This window comes from Poecilia reticulata, chromosome 4, assembly GCF_904066995.2.
Source record: "Poecilia reticulata chromosome 4, P_reticulata-male-v2, whole genome shotgun sequence".
In the NCBI taxonomy this organism is placed as follows: domain Eukaryota; kingdom Metazoa; phylum Chordata; class Actinopteri; order Cyprinodontiformes; family Poeciliidae; genus Poecilia; species Poecilia reticulata.
Window position 1 is genome coordinate 12,589,094 of NC_088833.1, and position 24,426 is coordinate 12,613,519.

The 24,426-nt window shown below is 37.5% G+C and overlaps 1 protein-coding gene across 15 annotated transcripts in view; it reads left to right on the top strand.

Moving 5' to 3' along the window:
- ptprsa (protein tyrosine phosphatase receptor type Sa) overlaps positions 1–24,426 on the top strand; it is a 244,556-nt gene that overhangs the window by 175,042 nt on the left and 45,088 nt on the right. For 8 of the 15 annotated variants that reach the window (XM_008406777.3, XM_081606230.1, XM_008406780.3 and 5 more), the window contains 10 exons: positions 48–184; positions 274–418; positions 8,713–9,033; positions 10,790–10,983; positions 12,345–12,371; positions 13,949–14,066; positions 21,469–22,062; positions 23,102–23,196; positions 23,424–23,674; positions 23,854–23,941. In XM_008406777.3, the coding sequence (XP_008404999.2) occupies positions 48–184; positions 274–418; positions 8,713–9,033; positions 10,790–10,983; positions 12,345–12,371; positions 13,949–14,066; positions 21,469–22,062; positions 23,102–23,196; positions 23,424–23,674; positions 23,854–23,941 (1,970 nt within the window). The remainder of the gene's footprint in view (positions 1–47; positions 185–273; positions 419–8,712; positions 9,034–10,789; positions 10,984–12,344; positions 12,372–13,948; positions 14,067–21,468; positions 22,063–23,101; positions 23,197–23,423; positions 23,675–23,853; positions 23,942–24,426) is intronic. The other 7 variants (XM_081606231.1, XM_008406784.3, XM_081606233.1 and 4 more) reach the window with 3 other exon arrangements.

The following is a 24,426-nucleotide window of genomic DNA, read 5'->3' on the forward strand; positions in this document are numbered from 1 at the left end:
TTGTCTTGACTCTGAATTAATGAAATATCCTCTGCTGTTGTGTCCAGTTCCAGGTCAACCATCCAAATTCCAAGTCGGTGCTGTGTCAGACACCAGCATTGAGCTGACCTGGGAACCTGCATATGAGAAAGAAGGAATTATAAATTATGAACTTCGCTATAAGGAAGGCGATTCAGACACCCAGGTAAGTGTTCACTACAAAAGCTCTAAAAGTTTATTTCAACAATTGTTTTTTTAGTTCACCATTTTAAATTCTTATATTTTGATTGACAGATGAAGAAAACGTTTGGACCCACAAAATCATATGTTGTGGAAAGTCTTCGACCCAATACAAAGTACCGCTTCTCCCTGGCGGCCATCTCTAACAAAGGCATTGGGGCGTTCACAAATGAAATTTCTGAGAGGACCTTGCAAGCCAGTATGTAGCCTTTTATTGATATTCTCTCCTGTTTTTGTTTCAGATTTGCTAACAAAAGAAACTCCTCTTACAAAACTAAACTATTATCTTGTTTTCTTTATGGACCATAACAAAAATAATTTTCATTTATATTAGTTCTTTTTCCTGCTCTTTTGACTGAAGCTTGCAAATTTTTCTCTAATGTCAATGGCCTTCTAGCCTCTGAGTTATGTGTTTAACAATGACTTAATTTGAAGCTTACTGAGGCTACTTATTTGTGATTTAAAATGTCTACTGGGAACATATCCATATTTTCATACATTTTGCAAATGTATGAAATGTAATTTGACATTTTTTTTAAAAACTCTGTTACGCTTGTATTATTCTAATAAATGTTTACTTTATGGACTACTACAGTTGAAGAGACTAAGGGGAAATTTTAAATAGCATTTTGTCCGCAGGAATTTTACTCAGAAACAAGGGTCTTTTTAGACAGACGTTTTTTCAACACTTCCATTTCAAATGCTCAAGCAAGATATTGGTTAACTGTAACTTACAGCTATATATATATATATATATATATATATATATATATATATATATATATATATATATATATATAATAAAACATTAGAAGGTAGCTGTTGTGTAAAATTAGCTTTTTTGTATATATTATGTTAGATTTTTTCATCACCTTGAGCATGGATTATTTCATGCATGGTTGAGAAATCCTTGACTCTACCATGGCAGCCATTCAGGTTAGCTTCAACGCTTGCTCATACAGTGTGCTGCCTTTTTACCCAAAGCTCCGCCTTAAAGTCTGAGTGGAGTCTCCAGAGGAAGTGTCAGAGATTAGGAGCTTCTTAAAGAGACAAAGGCCAATTTTGAGGCTTTAAATTGCAAAGTCAAATTTCTTTTAAATTATGCTTGTTATATGTAGAATTGGTAGAACAGCCTTACTTAATTGTGCTATAAATTGGCACTATGTGCCTGGAAATATATAATACCCATCTATAGCCCTCTGTTAATGAAAATGGCATTGATGACACACTTCTCTGTGCAACAGCCATTTATAATAAAAACAAATAAAGCATTGAGATTGTATTTTTATTTATTTTTTGCTGCAGTTGTTGGCATCCATTCTGAATGGATTACATTCTGAATGTAATCCATTCAGAATGGGAAAAGGGAAACTGTTTTGTTCAAGTACCGCTATGATTAACATTCCATGCAGTATTTCCCTCCTCTCTTTTTTTATGGTACTTCAACCAATTTTTCCACCCTGAAGCCCCATGTTAGTGACTTTTTACACTTGAGTGCATTTAATTCGTCTGATCTTCCTCTTTTCATAGGGTTCTTCAAAACTTCTAAAGTTCCAGGTTCTATTCCAGGTTCTATCCTCTATCTCATTGGAAAACTAAAATTTAAAAAGCTGGTTTGGTTAAGCACCTGTTCGTAAAAATACCCCTCTAGTTCACATCCTTGCTTTATTTGCCTTTTTTTTCACTGCTGTGCTTAGGAAGACGTAAATGTATGTGTACTCAGCCATGGAAAACATAAGTTGTTGTGGATGGATGATTTCGGTAGTTCCTTTTTTTTAATGTATTTTCTTTCACTTTTGTTGATGTGTTCCTTTCCTTTGTAGAGAGCAAGTGCACATCCCACATGACACAAAAAATGCTAGTTCTCCTGAAAAACCACCAAGGCTCTTGTATGAACTGTACACATATTTGAGAGTTAAATCTTGTTGTTGGGGGGAAACAAATAGAGGATTATTTATTCTAGCAGTTTCAGGCTGAGACAAGTGATGTGACGATGGAGAGCATTACATTTAAAAAGACAATTGTGTCTTCTGCATATCATAGTCATAGATCTTTAATTATATTTTGAGTGGCAGGTGCTTTCATCAAAATAAAAAATTATTGGAGAATAACTACTTATAGTCAAATAAAGACGGCAGAAAAGACAAAAGACAGCATTTTAAATCATGGATGGAAAATGAGGATGCAAATTTAGACAAAGTTAACTTGGAAAGTTGATGGAAGATTCATTTGACCTACATGTGTCAAACTCGAGGCACGGGGACTAATCTGGCCCATCAGAGCTTCTTATTTGGCCCTCTTGACTCCATAGGGACACAGAAATAGAACAATTGTTTGCTTACATATTATTTTATCAGTCAAATTAAAGCAGCTTTTATTTTTTAAACAATCAAATTACATCTGTACCTCGAGTTGTTTTGAAATGGCAAATTCATGCTAAATCAGCAGACCCCTACACGTTTTTGCACTAATGCATTCTCGTGAGTTTTTTGCACATTTAAAAAAAATATTAAAGTGATGCTATCTCACACCTGCAGAGGGCAGTGTGTTTTACATCTACTACACTGCTTTAATTGATGTCAAATGATAGTTTGTCATTGATACAACAAGTACCAAAAAGTCATATTTATCATCAAGTGCAAATATTGCAAATATGTCTTTCATCCATCCATCCATCCATTTTCTGGTGCCTATCTCCAGCTAACTTTCCGGGCGAGAGGCAGGGTACACCCTGAACAGATCGCCAGTCTGTCGCAGGGCACATGTCTTTCAAATATGTCTAAATTAGCTCCTCAAAATCATTGATTTCAATTGCAAACAATTACAAAAATATTCAGAAAATCCTGGAGCAGTGTGAAAAGATGTTCAATATTATTTAATTTTAAGAAATACCTTATTGAATGCAGACACAGCTATTCATTAATATTTTAACAACATGTTAATGGTTTTTACCAATACATTCTGGCACAATGAGCCCTTTAAGAATATTCATAAACTTGATGTGGCCCAAAATGAAAATGAGTTTAAGACCCATGCTCTAACCATTGAATCCTCGACACACTATGAACACTTGAATGAGAACAGTTTAATTTCATTTAATAAACAATAGTACAGTAATAAATCTTAATAACTGTTGTTGAAGTAATAAGGTATTTAATTAACTCCGCTGAGGTTTCAACAGTACTCTCGGCACACTATTTTTGTTTATTCACATATGGAAATGAACATGAAATGCCTTATTGCTATTATTATTTCTACATTCAAGACTGTCAAATTGTAGTTTAATCAAACATATATCGGAGAAAATGAATTGTGTATGAATGGTTGCATTGTTTTACTACACTGACAGTATTTTTGATAAATCAGAGTACCTTCAACAGTGACATAGGAGAGCATTGGTGGTGGGAGCCGACTTCCTATAACACATTTTCTGTTTCTACCAGTGCAACTTGTTGGCTGTGCCTCGACATGTGAGCGTGGGGGCTTTGGAACAACCACTTCACAGTTCTTTTTGTTCCTGCACAGAAAGTGCAGTGTTACTGCCAAGAACTCCACTTGCATGTGACACTCACTACTGCCCACTCGGGGTGCTGTTGAGCAGCTGTCGCTGAACTGATGAACTTTGACTCCTTTGCATGAAAAGCCACATATCTCCATCCCCATTTCTGTCTTGGCATTTCTTGAGTACAGTGTGCATATCCCCATCTGTCGAAGTGTGTGTTTGTGATATTCTTGCCTGTTTTTGCATTTGCAAACTGCAAGCAGAATTGAATACACCCCTCCTCCTTTTCCTCTTCCTTCGTCATCCTCTTCCAGTCTAGTCCCTCTCTTTGTCACATGTTAACTTGTGAATTGTAACTAAAACTCTTCTTGGAATGCCTTGACATTGTTTTGTTCACTTAGATCCCTCTTCCTTTTTGGTTTGATTGTTATTTATTTATTGGTAAACAGAGTTATATCCATTTATTTAATTATCTCCATTCACTTGGGTCTTAATTTTGAAATACTATTTATTTGATTTATCTCTCTGTATCTTCTAGCCGCATTTTTATTTCTGTTTGGTTCTTGTATGAACCCAAGTCCACCACAGGTTCGAATAACTGCAACAAAAGCCAATGCAACCATGCATACTTACTTGAATGGGCTTTTGAGCAAACATGATGGGAGATAAGTCCAACTTTTTAAGATATAGGTCTCTTCATTTTCGTTTTTTTTTTATTTATTTATTTTTTTATCCTGCACTCTTTGGTCTCCCAGAACAATGGTGGCCCAGTTCGTCCACAGAAATAATAGAAAATGCAGATCTTACCTCTATTTTCTATAGCTTGATCATAACACTAAAGCTAGCAGCCATGCTTGCTTTTTTTTATCCATTCTATTGACATTATTTTATCCTGGGCCTCAGAGATGTTTAATGACATGTTTTAAGCCATTTTTCCTGTACATTAAAGATTCATTGTAAAGTTGCTGCAGTCACTTACACCCATTGGTTGTTCAGCACTAAGTCAGGATATTCGAAAACTAAGTCGGGAAAACACAATGTTTATTGTTAAAAATTACTTGATCATTTGGACGCTCAAAGGTAAGTGATTGTGTGGTTTAGAGATTCAGTGTGCCGTGTGGAGCCAGCTAAGATGGGATTGATGTTTTTCCCAGATCCAAGATATAAAAAAATATAACAGAACTTATGACCAGAGCTTTTTCCTTCTTTACAGCTGTATCTTTCAGTTCATATTAACAGTTCTCAAAATGTCTCAAATACACCTCCTTTTAGGGAGAATAAAGGATTACTGTTCTTGAACAATTTGAACAAGTCACTTCTGCTTGATTGTTGGTGCTCAGTAACTCTAGATGGCAGTTAATTTACTTACATTTACCCTGAAAATATTGATACCAACTGAGTACAATCAATGGTACTTGTGCCACAGTTCAAGAAACCTTTGTTTTTTCATTTGGTAGCTTCACACTCACACATTAAACATTTGAAAATAAGATTTTTCACCAAAAGCCATCCTTCACATACACGCAAAGGTAGCACTGAAACTTATGAAGTTCTACCTTTTAATAACTATGTTGCTTGATTGAAATAATCAGTTGGATATGAAACTTAATGACATCTAACGGAGAGATTGCTGGAATAAATCTCTGAATACTAAAAACTTCTCAAGAACACAAAAACTATTCAAGATTTGTGCATAAAGTAGTTATTCCTTCCCAAACATGATGTATAAGTTCCACTTTCAGACCTCCAGCATCTGGCACACTGAATCACTATGCTACAAAGTTGAAAGACAGACAGACGATATGACATTTCAGATGTGTTTCCTCTTTTTTCTGTGCAGAAACTGTTTATAAAACATTGAATGTTATGCTCAGTCCAAATAGCATTACCTGAGGCTTGTAATGGGAGCTTTGACGAGAAAAAAATTCATAATAATCCTGGAATTTGTCTGCACTTTTTAACTACTTCAATGTGGCTGATACCAAATTATTTTCGCTTTTCAAAATTGTATCAGGTTTTTATATAAGCAAGACGTTCTCTCTTACAATGGCTCCCATTCAGAAGCAAGACCTCACTTGGTATGCTACCATTGTCAGACCAGGTTGAAACCAGTTTATGAGACAGTTCAGACATGGTCAACAAGAGGGTCCACAACCAGAAAACTTGGAGGGTAATTTTTCCAGCTGTTGCCAGTTTTAAAACATGCTGAGAAGACTTGAGATAGACCCTGGAGTGGTTGTTGAGGGGCTGCAGGGCTCCCGAATGGCAGATAAGAATCCCATTTCATAGAGTCAGAATTAATTTCATGCTCTGCGATGAGCTCTGAGCCAAGGCCTTGGATTGTCAGGCTTTGTTACACATTTAGATTATACCTAGACCCTGCCAGTAGCCAGTCAAAAGCCATCTCTAAAATTAAAGTGGCAGATTCTAAATCCTCTGTATTTAACCAAACAAGCAGTTTATTCCCCCCACTTACTGTAATTGCAGAAGGTTTTTAGATGTATTGGAATATCTGTGTGAGCCACACTATGGCCATTTGGCATCGCTGGGATTAATTCCGTAATGATATACAAGAACGAACATTATGTCATTTGAGGTTTCTGATACAATCCATACACAAAGATGCCACTTAGACTGTGATAGAAATAGCATTCGCAATTTGTGTTATTTTAATACTTCACGTTAATATCAAGTTAAAACTATTGTAGTTTTTTTTAAGAATATTCCATATCCTCTAAATTCTTTTCACTTTGAATTTGAAAGTTATAGTGAAAAAACCTCCCACATCATATTTCAGAGTCAAAGTGGAGGAAGTAATTGCAGACAAGACCAGTTTGTCTTGTCTTGATGACTTCAAATGAAAGTTTTGAAGCACTTCAAGTGAAGTGTTATCCAAAATACTTTTTTTGTGGTTGCATACTTCTAGTATCCATAATCCTACGACTGGCCGTCCATGGGATATTAAGGATGCGCCCAATCCAGTCTTAAATTGTTATCAAGCATAGAGATGCCTGTGCACTGTGATAACCTCCACCCTGTCAGAATTATAGACCTTTTCTTCGCCACAAAGAACGAGAACGGAGCAATCATTCTTGACGGGGCAGAGTTTGCAAATACAATACGGGCAAAGGAAAGAAGCTGAATGGCTCAAAATCCAGTAAGACCTTAAGTAAATAAGCCCATTGGACACAGAAAAGGGTTTGAGAACTAAGGCTGTGGCCCTGTTTTATTTTTGTGTACTGGAACAGTGTCTTATTTTACCAAGCAAAATGTTTTTTGTTTTTTTTTCTTTATAAAACTTAGATTTTTTGTTTTCAATTTTTCAATTTGTGTCAATTCAGTTTCTTCTAAAGTTACATTATGCTCACAACATTTTATTAAAGTTTTATAAATTCCTTTATATGAGCTTTTTATGTTGTTGATGACATTGTCTTGTGTCTTGGCACTGTCAAAATGGCTGCAGGCTTCTCTGAGATACTTAGACATAGGGCTATGAAATGGGATTTATTTGAGGAAATTGCCAACAAGGAAGGATGTTTCTGTGCTCGGCCAAGTTCACGAGCGTAGAAAATCTTGATAATGAGTTTTCCCCACTGGCTTTCCCTTCTCTCAGTGTTGTGGACCCTCTGGCCCAACAATGCAGTATTAAACAGCACTGGCTACAGCACAGAGCCAACTCTCTCCCTCCTGCTCTTCCCAAACTGGGTCCAAATCAACTATCAGTGGATACAAATAGCTGTTTGCCGTGACTGTAACAAGATTTGATCATAAAATTTATCATATTCTCAGGATGGGAAAGTGTTGCTTCTCCCTGACTCTAGAGTAAGCACACTCTGGAGTCAGGTGCTGTTGGTAAGAAAGTCTTGAACGTTTTTTTTATTTTATTTTTGGGAGTCAGGTACGTATGATGCAGACAATGCTTGCGATTTACTTTTGTTTGTCTGTTCATGGTATACTGTTTTGTTTGTTGTCGTCTTTTTTTTTTACGAGCATCTGGTTTTATTTTCCTTTGTTGATGTTTACTCACACCTTGTATTTTTAGAAAGTATTTGTTGTGAATCTTTTGAATCACTTTGGTTCCAACTAATTTCACATTACCCTCCTTGATTTCATAACTTATTTCTTTATTGTCCTTTATTTTTGGATGAAAACATATGTATTTATTCATTTACTTTTTATTATTTGAACTTTTGTGTGATATGTCCTTGTCTCTAATCATATTTAATTTAGCTTGTATTACTTTGCTGTCAGAAAATGTAATAATGAACTAGATTGGCTACATCAAGGTGGACAGAATTGCACAAATAATAAGGTACAAGGGCTAAAATATATCTTATTTGGACAGGAAAAACAAAAATGTTAAGAATTTTAAAAGAGGGCTTTTTTTTTTTTTACATGTTCTCCAAAAGCACTTCAGACACAAAGGTTTACCATGGAATTATGTGTGATAAATTGAAATGATTCAAACTTTCATTTTAAACTACGTCATTTTTTGTCTAGCAATCACAAAAATAAAGGGAACTTCTGAGTTCTTGTTTAAAATGGTGCTAGTCATCCTAAAGACTCTAAATTATAAAATTTGTCATGACTTTTTAGCTGGTAGACTTTTTAGATTTGGAAAAAGTACCAAACAATTTACCTATATTTCATAAAATAATGTTCACAGATATATCTTATTTTCACCAAAACCAGCAAGCACAGCTGTCTTGATTCATTATTATGTTTCCGTATGGTGGTGTGCATTTTCACCTTTTAATTTGGCATCTGCTTGGTACCCGTTTTTATTTTTGTATATTTGTGTTTTGTGTTGATCAGTTTCATTTTGATTATTCCTGTTGTTTTTTATTTGAGTTTAAAATTTTCCTTTTTTCATTTTCTTTATCTCTACCATCTTTTTATTTTTTCGTTTTTCACCCTTCTTCCTTCCCCCGTCCTCCTCGTCCTCTACCGCCCCCTACCTCCCTTCCTTCCTGTCCTTTCCACCTCACCAGAACCCTCAGCTCCCCCTCAAGAAATTAAGTGCAGCACTACCAGCTCCACCAGCCTTTTGGTAAGTTGGCGTCCCCCACCTCTGAAGAGTCAGAATGGTGATCTGACGGGGTATAGGGTGCGCTACCAAGTGGTGGGCCCTTCAGAAGGGGCCAGCGACGATACAGACCCGATGGAGGAGCCGCCAGTGCCTCCAACTGAAGAGCGGGTGTTGCTGCAGAGACTGGAGAAGTGGACCCAGTACCGAATCACATTGTCCGCCTCAACTGAGATTGGGCCTGGCCCTGAGAGTGAGCCCCTAATCTGTCGGACAGATGAAGATGGTACGTGAGTCTCTTATGTGGAGACTTGGCCTTATCAAGAGACAGAACTCTTCTCTGTTAGCTTGAAATAAGGTTAAACTGCTTTGGCCTCTAACTTGAAGTCACAAGAGTAGTGTTTGAATACACTACTATGATGCATCTGTACTCGGGAATCTGAATTTCCAAATCAGGGAAATGAACTGGGACGTTCAGGGATTGTTGAGTACTTTAAGTCTTACAGCAAAGCTTAACACTTTTTACTTAAGAATTTTTAAATTCAAATTCTTAAAGTGGTTTCTCATCAACCTAAACCTCAAAATCCAGTTTGAGTGTTGTGTAGAAAAATAACAAAATAAAATAAAAACAGTAAATGTTGAGTAAATATGCTGCGTCTTTGCCACTCTGGGATTTCTTATCCAAAGGTTCTTCTTTTAGCATACTCCTAAACCCTCTCGACAAAAATTTATGAATAACTACGGTTATACACACACACAGACACACATCTACCTAATGTCCACCTCCCAGACATGGAAAAAAACTCAACCTGACGATTTTTTTTTCTACTAGTCTACCTAACCTGTATGTAGGTTAGGTAACGATGTTATTAGTATTATATTATTAAGCTAACAACCTAAAGTACTTATGTTATGATGCTGTAAAATTTAGCAATCTATGATGAACGGTTATATGTTTATGGCCATAGCAGATTATAGGTTGGTAGTAATAAGCATAAGCATAGAATAAAAAAATACGATAAACAATGTTTAGTAAGTACACCAGCAACGATCTTGAACATGCCACTCAGGCTGCTGAAACAAACTGTTTTTGGTGTGTTAATCCATCCGTTTAACTGGAAAAACAAGCCTGTTTCACTGTCTCCAGAAAGAAAGGGCAGCTACTGTGCACCTGGATTGATTTTTTATTCTGTTCACTTCCTATCATTTGATACACTTTTATTATTTCCCTGCTCCCTGAAGACCTACCTTTCGCAATTTGACACCACAAAATGGTCATATGGAATGAAAACAAGCATTTAAAGAAGCTAAAAATAAGTTTCTCTGACAAAAGAAGAAAAATACTAACATGATAGGATAGTATTGACTCATCGATCTTGCCACAGCACCTGTGACGTAGATTCACCTAAATTAGCTTCTACTCTACATAAACCATTTTTTATCTAACAAGTTGAAATTTTCTGCATTTGTCTGGCATTTGTGTTTTTAAATACCACTGTTAGTTATTAAAAGGCAAATCAAAACTCTTTGGTGCTGCTATAATAATGACATTTAACAAGTGTCAGTTAAAGAAATGAGAACTCTGGTTATGAAGGAACCAAAATAGAGGACGGAGTTGGGTTGTGATTTAGGGAAGGAAAAAGGGCACAAGTGTTTGTGGAGAAGCAAGTGGGAGCCGTTTAAGAGGAGGGGTTTTACGCATGGCACATTCATCTCAGAAAATGATATTCTCTGCCACCTCAAGTTGCCTGGATTCAAGGCCTGCCAAAAAGGTCGGTCATTATGAATAAGTGGCAAGGCTTCCCGCCATAAAGAGACATATTGAAAAGGTGGAGGTGACAGGAGAAAGTAGTGAAGGTATATTTGGGGTATAGACCATGTTTCGGTGTCATTTGTTAGATCTATATTGTTTTGAAATGTGTCTGTAATATTAGTATTTTGAATTTATTGGGGTTTTTTGATAGTTGTGCAAAAAGTTTGTCAAAGAAAATATTGCATGTTTATATTCTGATTTCAGTGTTTAAACTGCTTCTTATTTCTAGTTCCTGGGGCAGCACCGAGGAGGGTTGAGGTGGAGGTTCTCAACTCCACAGCACTGAAAGTGATGTGGCGTTCAGTGACACCTGGAAAGCAAAATGGTCAAATTCGTGGCTACCAAGTTCACTATGTACGTGTTGAAAATGGCGAGTCACGGGGCCTGCCCCTCATCAAGGATGTCATGCTTGCTGATGCCCAGGTATGACCAATAATGAATTGTTTTCTCTTTAAAATGTAAATTCCCATAAAGTACATGTACAATTGGAGATAAAATTGGAAATCAGCTGAGAGAAACTGGTCAAATTTTAGCTTGACTGGACTGAATAGATTCATTCATTAATATGCATTGTATATTTACTAATGCAACGTGATAAATATTTGTCATTTGTTTTACATTTATTTGATATTGGTACCATATTGTTTTACAAGGAATTGTCTCACACACGCCTGGCATTAAATTCTTTCCTCTGACTTTAAGTGATTAATTATAACCATCAGAAGGTAGGCTAGAAAGGCATTTTCAGATTAAATGTTGTGAGAGAAATCAGAATTGGATAAAATACCTGATAAAAATCTATGCAGAAATTAGAAATCACCCAACAGACTTTGATCAGTGCTTTTTTTTCTTATAAGCAGTTTTGGCTTTACAAATGTCACTGGAGTGTGTGGAGTGATATTGGGGATGTTTACCTCTTGGATTACATTTCATGCTGCTGTAATATATTATTTTTCGCCTCAACCCACAATAAGAGCAGTAATCAAATCTTCCCTTATCTTTTCCTACTTTTTTCTATTCTGTAGGGAATAAATGCTCTACTTCTATTAGGAATAAATGCTCTGCGGCAATAGTGGAAATGAAAAAATGCATGTACTTGCTTCAAGAAACCAAAGAAAATTTTGATTTAGATTTTTTAAAAATTTAATCAACAAACAACAAACATTTATTCCATTTGCAAATCCTTTGACACAGTTGTATTGGAATTCTGGTAAATCGGGCCTCCTGTGCCCAGTTGTAATCATATCCATACTGTGGACACTGCATCCTGAAATTCAACATGATGGGAAAAATATTGTATGCAGCTCCACTTAGAAACAGAATTAATTAGAACTATTGATCACACTTTATTTAAAAAAACGGCAGCTCAATCCAAATAACACCAGCATCACATTAAATTGTTGATTTCCTGAGCTTTGGTAACCTAAATTACATGGTCTGCAACTAAGCATATGCTAAATCAAAAATGAGAGGTTTTCTGTCTAAGGAATACAAAAACCATTCTTATGTTTCTATTTCATTCAGTTAACTGTAACGTACTCTCAGACCTGTACCACTTGGCTTGTTTCGGTTGTCTCCTTTGAGCTTCAAGCAGTGCTTCTTTCTTCTGACCTCCTAAAACTAGTGACCTATTTCTGCTGCCTGCCCATCCTAAACCTCTAAAGCCCCAATCTCTCACAATCCTATTTCCCCCACTTTAGTTTTCCTCTTTCCTTCAAAAAAAAAAAAAAATGCTCTTTTTCTCTCTCTCCTGCGCACTCTTCACTTTGGCGGGGGTGGGTTAGTGGGAAACGGACGATACGGCTGAATATGTAAGTACAAAGTTTTGCCTGAGTGCTATGTGTTCATGAAACAGTGGCTATTGCATCAACCTTGGTGAGGTCCACAATATGCACAAGCCCAACCCTCTTACCTTATTTTGCTATCTGGAAACAATGAGAGGCTTACAAGTTTCACTTTAGCTGCCCAATCAGAGCTCCTCCACATTATCCTCATATGTCTCTTACAAAAAACAGACAAACTTCCCTTAAGAGTTACCAATCACTAAACGCTGGCTGATGCAATATCCACTAGAAAACCTCGGAATGCTAATGCTGCTTGTATCTTGCTGTGTGCAAAAACAGTTGTGTTATTTTTTTTTTCATTATTTTTTATCGTTTTGTGCGTGTGTGTATTTAATTTGTTTGAATTTGTACTTTGTGATGTGGTGACTTTGTGTTGCTTTGTATTATTGTGTCACTTTAAGATTCATAAAAATGGTGATCAGCCTACTAAATGCCTGTTCTTGGTTCCTGCTGCAGATGCTTATCATGCAGTGTATTAAAGAGTTGTTATTCCTTGAACCCTTAAATATTTGTCACATTACAAATACAAGCAGCCTAGAAGCCCATTATATTCTAGGCTGTAGAGAAACGCATTTCAGGTGAGACACTTTGTCCGCAGGACAATTATTAGTGGTTCATTTAACACATCCGGTCCTAAAGAAAGACTAGTAAAAAGAAAGTCATTCTTACATAAGCATGTGAATTAAATGGAAACATGTAAGATTTTTTTTTTTTCAATAAGTCAAGCTTAATGTTTTGCATATACACTTAAAAACATGGTAGTTGGAAGCATTTTGCTGGGGGTTAATGCCTTTCTTTAGGAAAGCTCGTTATAGTTCATTTGAAAATGGTTGAATAGAACTTTGATTTTCACTTTAAAATCTCAGCAAATTACACTGAAGCATAACAAAATGTGGAAAATTACGTTTGCTTTTGGAAAACGCTGTAGGCCTTCTACAAATGGATTGTCACATCCGATAAATTTCACCCTAATTAAACAAAAAGTACCTTTAGTATAGAAAAATACTATAATGTGTAAAAAGTGCTTATAGCTTATTTACCATTATTGATTTACCCCAACCTCCCTGCCAACCAGCCTGTTAAAAACCTCATTCTGCATTCGTTGAAAACCTTCTCCCTTGAAAGATTCATTAGAATTGATCGGAAGCTTCTCTTTGAAGAAGACTCAAGGAACTGTAATGGCATAGGTAAAAACTGCCAGTGAAAGGCCAGGATGTATTCAGTGGGCATTTATCAAAGTTAAGTTGTTGATCGGGAAATTGCTGAAGGATTAGAAGAGAGAGCTACTTTGCATTTACATACATAATGTCCCTTCTCCACCTCTGTGGCTCTGAGGGTTTGCGTAATGGTTTCCCATTACACAGAGCGAATCGTTGCGTATAATGCATGCATCCTCGTGAAAATTAATAAAGGGAACCAGGAGATGCTTAGATTAACATTCAGCACAAGGTGCTTTGAGCTCTACAAAGTGGGGTCAGATCATAAAAAATTCAGAAGAGGTTTTGACATTTTCCTTTTCCCTGTCTATCCCGTGTTCCCCTTAGGAAATGGTCATCGGAGGTCTCAAGCCAGACACCACTTACTCCGTCACGGTAGCAGCATACACCACCAAGGGGGATGGAGCACGGAGTAAACCCAAAGTGGTGGTGACCAAAGGGGCAGGTCAGTACAGAAATAAAATAAATTCAGCCTGTGACAAAGGCTGTTGTCAGAAAGAGGATTTTGATCAGTTTAAGCTATCTCTTACTTTAGTTGTTTTTGTTCTCTTTAATCAAAGCTCATAAAAATTCAGATTTAGAGACAAAACCAGACACCTTTTTTTAACTATTTGGAGCACTGGGAAAAAACAGACACATTATATTGATAGGTTGTGACATTTGAGGGACATGATTATGTGTCTTTATCAAGGATACGTCATTTTATGAGCTTTAAATTTCTAAAGCTCTGGCTTTAGAAATACACGTGTCTGAATCAATAGTCCTTTCAACAGCTGCGTTTCAACAGCTGTGTTTCATCAGACGCTGACTTGTATCAGTATTTCTTTTATCATTTCAGTCAAGCTCAGAAGACCGTCCGCAATTTTTTAGGAGATCAAGGGCATCGTTTAAGATACTTTGAGATTTCTTCAGACAGATTATGACAGCTTGAAAACCCCACTTGGGTCTTTGGTTTCTGCCGTATGAATAAAACATTGAAGGCAAATGATTTAGCTCTACAAAACCTTGTATTCTTAATTTGTCCCCGTGTAACCACTGGTGTGCACAGTTTGTATAAACCACATGTGCTCATTGAGCTAGCATAAACGTAATCTAAATTGTGAAGCTGTCTTTTAAAATTGTTTAAGAATGAGGTTGCAGATGATGCAACCTTATATTGGTGCACACATGTAGGCATATGGATGTCGAAACAACAACATATGCACACGGACCTTATCCCGGCCTATTTGTATGACATTTGACCACTAAATACATAGATACCTCTCCGAAAAGCTGGAAGAAGGATCTTGTTTGAGGGTGCTCAATCCTAATCTTTCCATGGTCGTCTGGTCCTTTCTCTAAGAAAAATTTTACTCTTTTTTTCCATAATTATTATTGATATTTAAAGATTTTTTTTTCTATAAGAAGAGATAAAATTGAAGAAGTAGGGAATGTGAGGAAAACATTTTTCTTTTGGAAAAAAAACAGGTTTTTTCCTATCATGTTTTAAGAGATGTTACCTAGTAAATATTAGTGGTCCCTCATGAGGACATTCTAAAATATTTACAGAAATTTTATTAAATATTTTTCCTTTTTCAAGCATTAACAAAAATAAATTTATTCACACTTATAGGGATTTTAGTGCTGTATCAAGATAAAATATAACAATATCAAGAAATATACTGATTAGACGTAACATTAGAATTTGCAAGATCTCAGTCCAAATTGGGGGATGCGCTTCATGATCCGGTTCTGATGCTCATAGGCCCGTTGACGGTGATTTTATTGGCAGGAAGTGGTCATAATTTTTGCATTATGACTGATCTGCACTCCAATATGCAATAAACTGTGATGAACTGTGGAGTCTGACACCTTTCTAGAATAATCAAACGGCATTTCACTCCAGTAGCTCATCTGTTCAATCAGACTACACAGGCCAGACTTTGCTTTCCTTGCCCATAGCCCTCTCACTGGTTCAGGACTGTTTCTTCTTTGGATCCCTTTTGAATAGATGCCAACCACTGCAGGCATAACAGATGCAGCAGTTTTGACACTTGGCAAGCTCCCTCAAATAATTCCTGCTTTTTACCCACCTCAACTTTGAGAACAAAATGTTCACTTGATGCCTAATCTATTCCATCCACCAACAGGTGCCATGATGAAGAGATAATCAGTGTTATTCCGTTCACCTGTCATAATGTTGGGCTTGATCAGTGGATGAGACAATTATGTAGTTAAAATTAACCTCTGGGAATTACATTTCTAGCTGTAAAATTGTAACCAGAAAAAGGAATTTTAAATAACACATCCAACCCTTCACACATTCTCATAAAGAGTCAATTCTTAAATATGTGATGTAAATGTAGGAGGTAGTTTATGACCTGTTGTACAGCTGTGTAATTTTGAATTACACAAGCGTCTGTACAAGTTATGAAATAGCTGTTCAGTTTTTTTGTCTTTTTTTTCAAAAAAAAAAAAACCATAAACCCATGCATTTATGGAACACAAATGCCTCTAGGAGTGATGATGTCAAAGCCATTTCCTTTCTTTTGGAGACATAAAGGCCTGAAAGGCTACATTGAGACAGAACATCATGAAAAAGAGAGCAGGTTGTTGTGTTGCTAAAAAGTCGATTCACATCAGTGGCCATGTCTTTTCATCCTCCAGAACTGTCAACAATAGTTTTGTATACGTGAACAAATCTTAATAAAAATCTATGTATGAGATTTTTTTACTTTGAAATATATATATATATATATATATCCATCCATCCATCCATTTTCTTGCACCCTTTTTCCCTCAGTGGGGTCGGGAGGGTTGCTGGTGCCCATCTCCAGCCAACGTTTCGGGCGAGGGGCGGGGTACACCCTGGACAGGTCGCCAGTCTGTCGCAGGGCAACACAGAGACACACAGGACACACAACCATGCACACACACACTCATACCTAGGGGCAATTTGGAGAGGCCAATTAACCTGACAGTCATGTTTTTGGACTGTGGGAGGAAACCGGAGTACCCGGAGAAAACCCACGCATACACAGGGAGAACATGCAAACTCCATGCAGAAAGACCCCAGGCTGGGAATCGAACCCAGAACCTTCTTGCTGCAAGGCAACAGCTCTACCAACTGCGCCACTGTGCAGCCCTTATATATATATATATATATATATATATATATATATATATATATATATATATATAATATATATATATATATATATATATATATATATATATATATATATATATATATATATATATATATATATATATATATATATATATATATATATAGTTTTTCCTGTCCACACACACACTTATCTGGTTTCAACACCATGACTGTCGGTATTTTTCTCTGTGATCTACTCATAGAACGTTTTAACAATTCTGAAAATGTAACTGTTGCTAACCTTGGGGTACCTTAAAACCAGTAATCAGCCTACAACTATGCCATAGGCTTTGCTATGTTTAAAAAGTGACACACACACACAAAATAAAACACTTGTTTGCCCACTGGACACAGCATTGTCATGCGGGGAAAGAGTTTTAATTGTGTTCAGTGAAAAAATGAGTTGTTTGTGGGGAGAGAGGTTACTTAAGATACAGACGCTTGTGAGTGTGAAGAGATATTTTGTAGTCCAGCCCCACCAGGAAGCCAGTGAACGATTAGAAGTTATAGAAGTGTTATGTTTTCAAAAAGCAGCAATCTCATCTGGATCATAGAGAGTTCTGAATGTACTGCAGTCTCTCGATTTTTTTGCAGTGCACTTCTGTTTTTGAGAAGTGCACTGCACTTATGCTGGGAGGAAACAAATATATAGACCAGTTTTACTATATGAGAGACTGCAAAGAATAAAAGTCAGGATTAGTTTTGAGACAGAACATCTTAACCTTGTCAATTCCATTTTTTTTCTGCAAAATAAGCGCATGAATGTCAATCTTTTGACCTCCCTAACACATGATATTTATTAATTATTACATTTTATGTTGGTTATGTTAAGTGAAAATGTACGTTTTATATGGGAAACTTAATTATACAAATTTGTCATATTTATACATATAAAAAATAAGAAAAATCATGACATGCATAACCTATTATAACAAAGAATGGTTATAAGAGTGTTCAGAAACATTTTAGATGTATAAACATTCAATGCCACATGGTTGTATTGAATGGGGGCCTTTATTTGAGTGGGGGGTCTTTATTTCAACAGTGATGTAGAAGACATCTGATAGTTTAAGCTGTGTAGGAACAGCAAGTGTGATGTCACAGTGAATTCAAGGGTAATTGGTATATTTTTTCAGATATTATCCAAGGTGTCCTAGATTTAATTAGAAATTAAAGTAATTTTTCACAATTAAATGTCAGTTACTGTTGCAAGTTTTAACTTGCAACAGAACTTGTACATTTTTGCCTAGGGTCACACTAGATTTTGTAAGAGCTACATCCACAAGTACTGGATTCTGTACCATCACCTTCTACTGACTTTATGCAGGCTCTTTTATTCTCTGTGGCACAAAATTGGGTAATCTGGATACCGAGCTGAAAAGCTTAACATGTTTTGGCCAGACACCCGACTCTATTCTGGTCTCTAAAGCTTGGAAGTAGTTTATCATTGTAGAACTGGTGGTGCTTTGGAAGGAAAGGATGGAAGAACAACATGCGGGAAAAGGGAAGATATAAGAATCTGACTCGTATCTACTTCTGAGAAATGCATACTTATGCCACTGGATGCAGGTTGCAACAGGCTTGCAGACTGTTGCCTTAACAAGACCTATAAAATACTGGTTGAAAGGTGGTGCTTTTCAGAATCCATACAATGCTGCTACAACTCAGTTGAGTTACTTAGAAGAGTCTGTCTGTCTGTCAAGTGCATGAAAGGTAGACATAAGAGAGGAGGTGAGGAGGAGAAAACATTGTTGCCCCTTTTTCAGTCGGTGAGTGAGCGTCAACAGAAAGCTGTTAATTCTGCAGTTTGATGAGAAACGTGCCAGGAGTTCCACATGGAGGGATTGAACCAGGGTGTGTTATGAAATGGACAAAGACAGAGAGACGGGGAGGAGGTTTGGATATACAAGAATGTGGTGGAGGATAGCTTAGGGGAAGAAGTGATGAAATGTGGCAAGAAAAGGGTAAAGAAGAAAAGGACAATCAAGGTGTCCAGAAATCCCAGAATCACTCATGTACCTTCACCCTCACACACAAACATATCAGGCTCCTCATATCCCTGTGGGTCCTCTTTGCAGCTGATTGCTCCCTGTCCCTAGTCACCTTCATCATCCCTCATTCACTCATTTTTCTTCTCCTCACCATGCCCTTGCTCTCTTATCATCACCCTGTGGCACCACACACATACACACAGCTTGAACAATCCCCGGCTTCCACCTCCCCTCCCGACACCAATCTGCTGGCTCAGTGCCCCTGATCCCTCTCCCCTACAATGCATTAGGCCACAGTTTTGAATGTACAAATAATAAAACTGTCGCTGGGGTTGCTGGGGTTACAAAGGCTGCAAAGGATACACACAGCAGCCTGTTGATTTTCAAAGAGAAGCAAAAAATAAAAATAAAAAAAATGAAAATGGAAAATGCACCCATGATATCATCCCAGGATCATTATCTCTGATTCCATTTTCTTGATTAACTGCAAGCATGAAGGCAGAGTGGGCTTTTAAATGACACCAAGCTGATCTGTAACATGTAGCCAAGAAGTATTAGCAGGATTTGTTTCACCCAATATGCAACACCCGCGCCTTTCCCTTATGGGCAAAAGCTTTGCTGACAATCCACCGTCTAACCCACTCACTCCCATTTCCTTCTAGCAGCCGTCTCCAGAAAGGCTGCAATTAGCAAACACAAACGACTAATAAGGCAAGAGAAAGTGGATTCTAAACAGCAGAATATGGTATGTGTGTTTGTACGTACGTATGACGCAGAACGTACGTACGATGCAGAAACATGGGTAGTGGCAAATTGGGAAAACATAAACAGATATCTTGAGAGTTCATACACTATTACAGCAAATACATTTCATGTAAGATGCAAAGAGAAAAGTCTTTATATATGACACTTACCTGCAATGTAAAGTGGGGAACAAAACAGTCGCATCCATCGGTGGGGCTCCTAACACTGCTAATGAAATACAGTATATTCTATGCAGAAAATATTTCACTGTAGTTAATCAAAATTAGAGTTCTTTTTAGCTTATTCAGCTTGATAAATTCATGAAGACCTCATACAATTGCTGCAAACCTAGTTTATCAATTCTTTTGGCAAGCTTTGTGAATGATAAATACATCATCACTTCACCAAATCAAATTAAATTTCATAAAGTAAATAAACTATTTCCTGTTCTGTGTTACACAATCACTCTGTCTGTAGCTCTAGGGTTTGGCTTTGTGAAGTACCGCATGTTTTTAATGCATTCTGCTTTCATGCTGCAGACGGGAATGTGGCAAAACAGCTTTTTGGTGTTTTGTAGATGAATCTACTGGATAAAGTTAGCATTTGCAATAGCTCCTTAAATGCACCAGTTTCTGCTTAATTCAACGTTAACCAATTTGTATCTCCATTTCATAGCTGTATCTCTCATCTAATTCGTCTTACCCTATTTAGTATCCATTAGAAAAACGGCAATCTCCAAATGTACAAAATGCAGAATAACTTTTTTCTGTTCTCAAGTTGTTGTTTTTTTTTTATGGCGCATTGCAGTGTTGTCTGTGTGCTTGCTATAATTCATACTACACCTAAGTCTTCTGATTCAGTCATCACATAATTATCCTCCAGATAGTTTCCCTCAGGGAGTTCGAGGGCCAGCTCTGTGGAAGAATAGGAAGAAAGTACTATAATATTCACTTCTAAATCAAAGTGCCACTTTCCTAAATCCTTTTCAAAATAGTCTGGAAAGACTCCTGAGGTCTGAGAGCAAAACATATGTGTCTGAATTGTTATTAATATGACTTGTTTTGGCACTACCTTCAAAGACACAGAGAAATGGCAAGTTATTGAAAATAGATTCAAGGTAGCCCCTATTTACGCTGAGATGTGGCTTTAGAACAAATCAGCCACACTTGTCTCTCCTAAAACTTTTATAGCTGGTGAGAACCTGCAGGCTTCTTTTAAATCCTGCTACCTCTGTCTGAGTGATTGGGCCTTTGAAAACAGGATTTGGATGAGATGTCATCCATGAGAGCAGCAAAACTGGGCTGCCCCGAGCAATGGCGTTTGGGCCCCTGAGTAGAGCAGACAGTTTACAAGTAAAAAGATGACAACAGTTAAAAGAGGAACTGTTCTTTGTTTAAATCTTTAGTGAGGCTTTACAGTTCTGAGATTCTGGTAGCTAAAGCGTCTATGTAGCATTAAATGATAATGGGAACAACGATCACTCTAGAATTTATCACTGCTGAGGATCTTCCACATCACCATTCTAGACAAGCTCACTCAGTTGTGTTAACTGATAAATACTTTGAATTATAACTGGGAGTGTAGCTTTAGTCTCTGTGATCTTTTAACATTAATAATTGGGAATGTTTGAACTTGTGTTTCCTATGATCACATATGCAGAAAGCATAATACAAACATGCTTTATGAATCATGCAAAATATGCAGTTTAGCTTTGCTTTGCAACATTAAGAAAAGTAAAGCATAAATATGCCATTTGAGAATGTTAGTTTATTAATGGAAGCTGACCTACCACAGTATTCTATTTTGTGTTGATCTATGACTTAAAACCTATTGACTAAAAATATCAACTATTCAGTAATCATTATGTTTGTCTGTTGAGTTAATTTAGTAACATCTCTACAAATGGTATTAAACCTTGTGTAAATGGAAGAGTAAGATTTTTCTCCATTACTTTTTTTGCACAGTGCCTGGTCCGCCGTATCTGTCAGTAGCTCAAGATTCAAAGACTTCAGCTGTTGTTCACTGGGATCCTCCAGACCTGATAAATGGAATGGACCTGCAGGGATACCGCCTCCAGTTTGGCCGGAAAGACGTCTCCCCTCTGGCCACACTGGAGTTTGCTCCCCATGAACGGCAGTATTTTGTGGGCAACGTTCACCGGGGTGCCACTTATCTCTTTAAGATCTCCGCCAAAAGCAAAGGGGGCTTTGGGGAAGAGGCTGTGGCAGAACTCGCTGTTCCTGAGAATACCCCTGGGGGATACCCTCAAATTAACGAGGGTTCAATGGTAACATGCTGCTCAGTGCAGCTGTCCTGGTCTCCACCAGTGCTGGCAGAGAGGAATGGGGTCATCACAGAGTACACTCTGGCTTATAAAGAAGCCGGAACAAGAGAAGCGCCACAAGAACTCCGTTTACCTCCCCACCAGTCTAGCTTTGATCTCAACAGCCTCAAACCGAACTCTGCATATGATGTGAAAATACGTGCCCACACCAGTATAGGTCCAGGGCCCTACAGCCCGCCCATCCAGTATCGGACCATGGCCATTGATACTACAGGTAGGGCTTGCCTGTTTCTTTTCAAACCCTGATGCAGGGGGTTGGAAATTGACTCAAAGTATGGTTCACGTTTACCAAAATATTTAAAAAAAAGAAAATATCCAATCAACTTCTTCAACCAACTTGACCGCTCTTCCAAAAATGATTGGTATTTAATTAGCCTTCCCTGGATTACTTACATCACTAACCCAAACCAGGTAAAAATGAAAGTCAGTAAGTCAGTCAGTCATATTGAGAAAGTGGAGAGCAGCCTAGAATTTTTAAGGTAAGTGTTGCTGGTCAGATACTCCTGTCGGTCCTTGCAGCCTTTTGTTGAGCACATTCACGCCGCTTATGCCATCTCACTTCCCAGTTTTCAAAAAAGGTAGGACTTCAGTCAAATCCAGTCACAGCAACTGTGTGTTTGGGGTGTTCAGGATTACACAACTATGACTATAACTTGATTTTATTTTAATTTTGGGTTAGATGCTTTTTTTTTTCTTTCTTAACATCCTTTTTCTCCCAAAGCTCCCTTCCTCTTCTCCCTTTCCTTTGTCCCTTAACAGGACAGCTTGTGGCATGGCATCTCACAGATGCACTGCTCAGGACTGTTGGCATGCAGTGTATTGGGTCTGTCTCAGTGTCTGTGTGGCAGCACATTGGCAGTGCCAACTCAAACTCTGCAACACTGTAGGAATAGTTGGCATTGGGTGTTTTGCAAGGGTCAATTGTTAATCAAGTGGTCATGATTCAAAGTCAGTGGTGAGATGGTTTGGCACTCCCAGTGATGGCCAGCCAAAGGGCGTACACTTGTGCTCCATTTGTTGTCAATGAGTCGTACGTGCTTTGTGTGTTAACCAGTGGCATTGCCCTTCTCCCAGCCAATCACAGATGACCGTTGCATTCACTCTTTAACCCAGAGGAGCATTGCAGGGGAGGAGCAGCTTTTGTTTTAGAGCCGACCTTATTCATTTATTCCTCTTTTTTTGTCTCTATTTGTTTGACTTACTGTTCGATCTGTTTTTTTGTTTTTCTTTTCTCATATTTGTCTTGTCAACAGATGTCCCAAAGAATTTTACTGTTAAGTGGGCCACCAAGACAACAATAGTCATTGGGTGGAAGTTTTCAGATAGAGGATCACCATACAAATGCATGGTGAGCTTAAAAAGATATCCCAAGTAGAGTCCTTGGAATAAACTAAATTTGAACCTGTACAATGTTTTTATATAATTGTTTGACTGTCATTCATATTTTGAAAAAAACAAATTAAAAAATCTAATTTTAAGGACACAATTCTTAATAGCATTTCTCTGTTACCTATTTATTTACCAGTTCATACGGCTATGTTCTAAAAGTGAACATTTTAATATGTTGAAATCTAGATTGAATATAACGGGCAAAAGATGGACGTGGATGCTAGGAAGTTGAAGGCATACATCACTGGGCTCAGACACAGCAGTACCTATAAATTTGGGGTGAAATGCCAAGAAGGCCTGGATGGTGAACCCAGGCATCGTGTGACAGCCAGTACGGCACCCTTCATTCTGATCAAGAAACCCAAACTGGATATCTACGCTGAGGCTGAGAACAAGCTCACTATGTCTTTTCCATCATTCAACAGTGGGGATGTCAAGTGAGTATAGAACAATATGTTGGTAGTGCCTACCATGCCAGTAGGCACTACATCACAGCCTGCTTATGGGTAGTGCACATATTAGTAAAATATTCTTAAGTCTTGCAGTTAGTTAGAACTAAGGAATAAAGAAAAAAACTTTATACATTCAAATGTTTATTTTCCTGGTACATTTGCAGGTACTTCTATGTGGTCGTGGTGCCTCTTAAAAGAACATCAGGAACAGTTAAAAACTTGAAGAATCCTGATGAAATGGACATAGAAGAGGTAAGATCTCTTAAAGACATTAGGTTTCTTAATATGGAATAAATCTTCCACAGTAGTGAAGGACACAGGATTAGACTGGAGAAATCGCATGATATCTATGCTGGGTGTTGGCAGGAAGAAACTCTTCTCCATAGAGGAATCTTGTGTTTTCTCTTAGACATTCTGTGTTTGTCAAATCAATGGTGGTAAATGCGAGCAGTGTTGTAAACACCATTTACCAGAGTGGGCACAGACATTAGAACATCTCAGCAATGCAGATTTATCCCCCAGAGCATGCAGAAGACAGAATTATGCAGTCTTCTCCAAGTCTTCCCATAGCTGGGGGTCACCTTTGGTGCTAAATCAACTACAACGACAACCATTCCTTTTGGAATTGGGATTACACACATTCCCCATGGTTTGTGCCCACAGTCTGAGCTGAATGCAGAAAGTTGAATGTTTCTTTCTTTGCTTCTGAATGCCATGCAGCTTCTTTAATCGACATT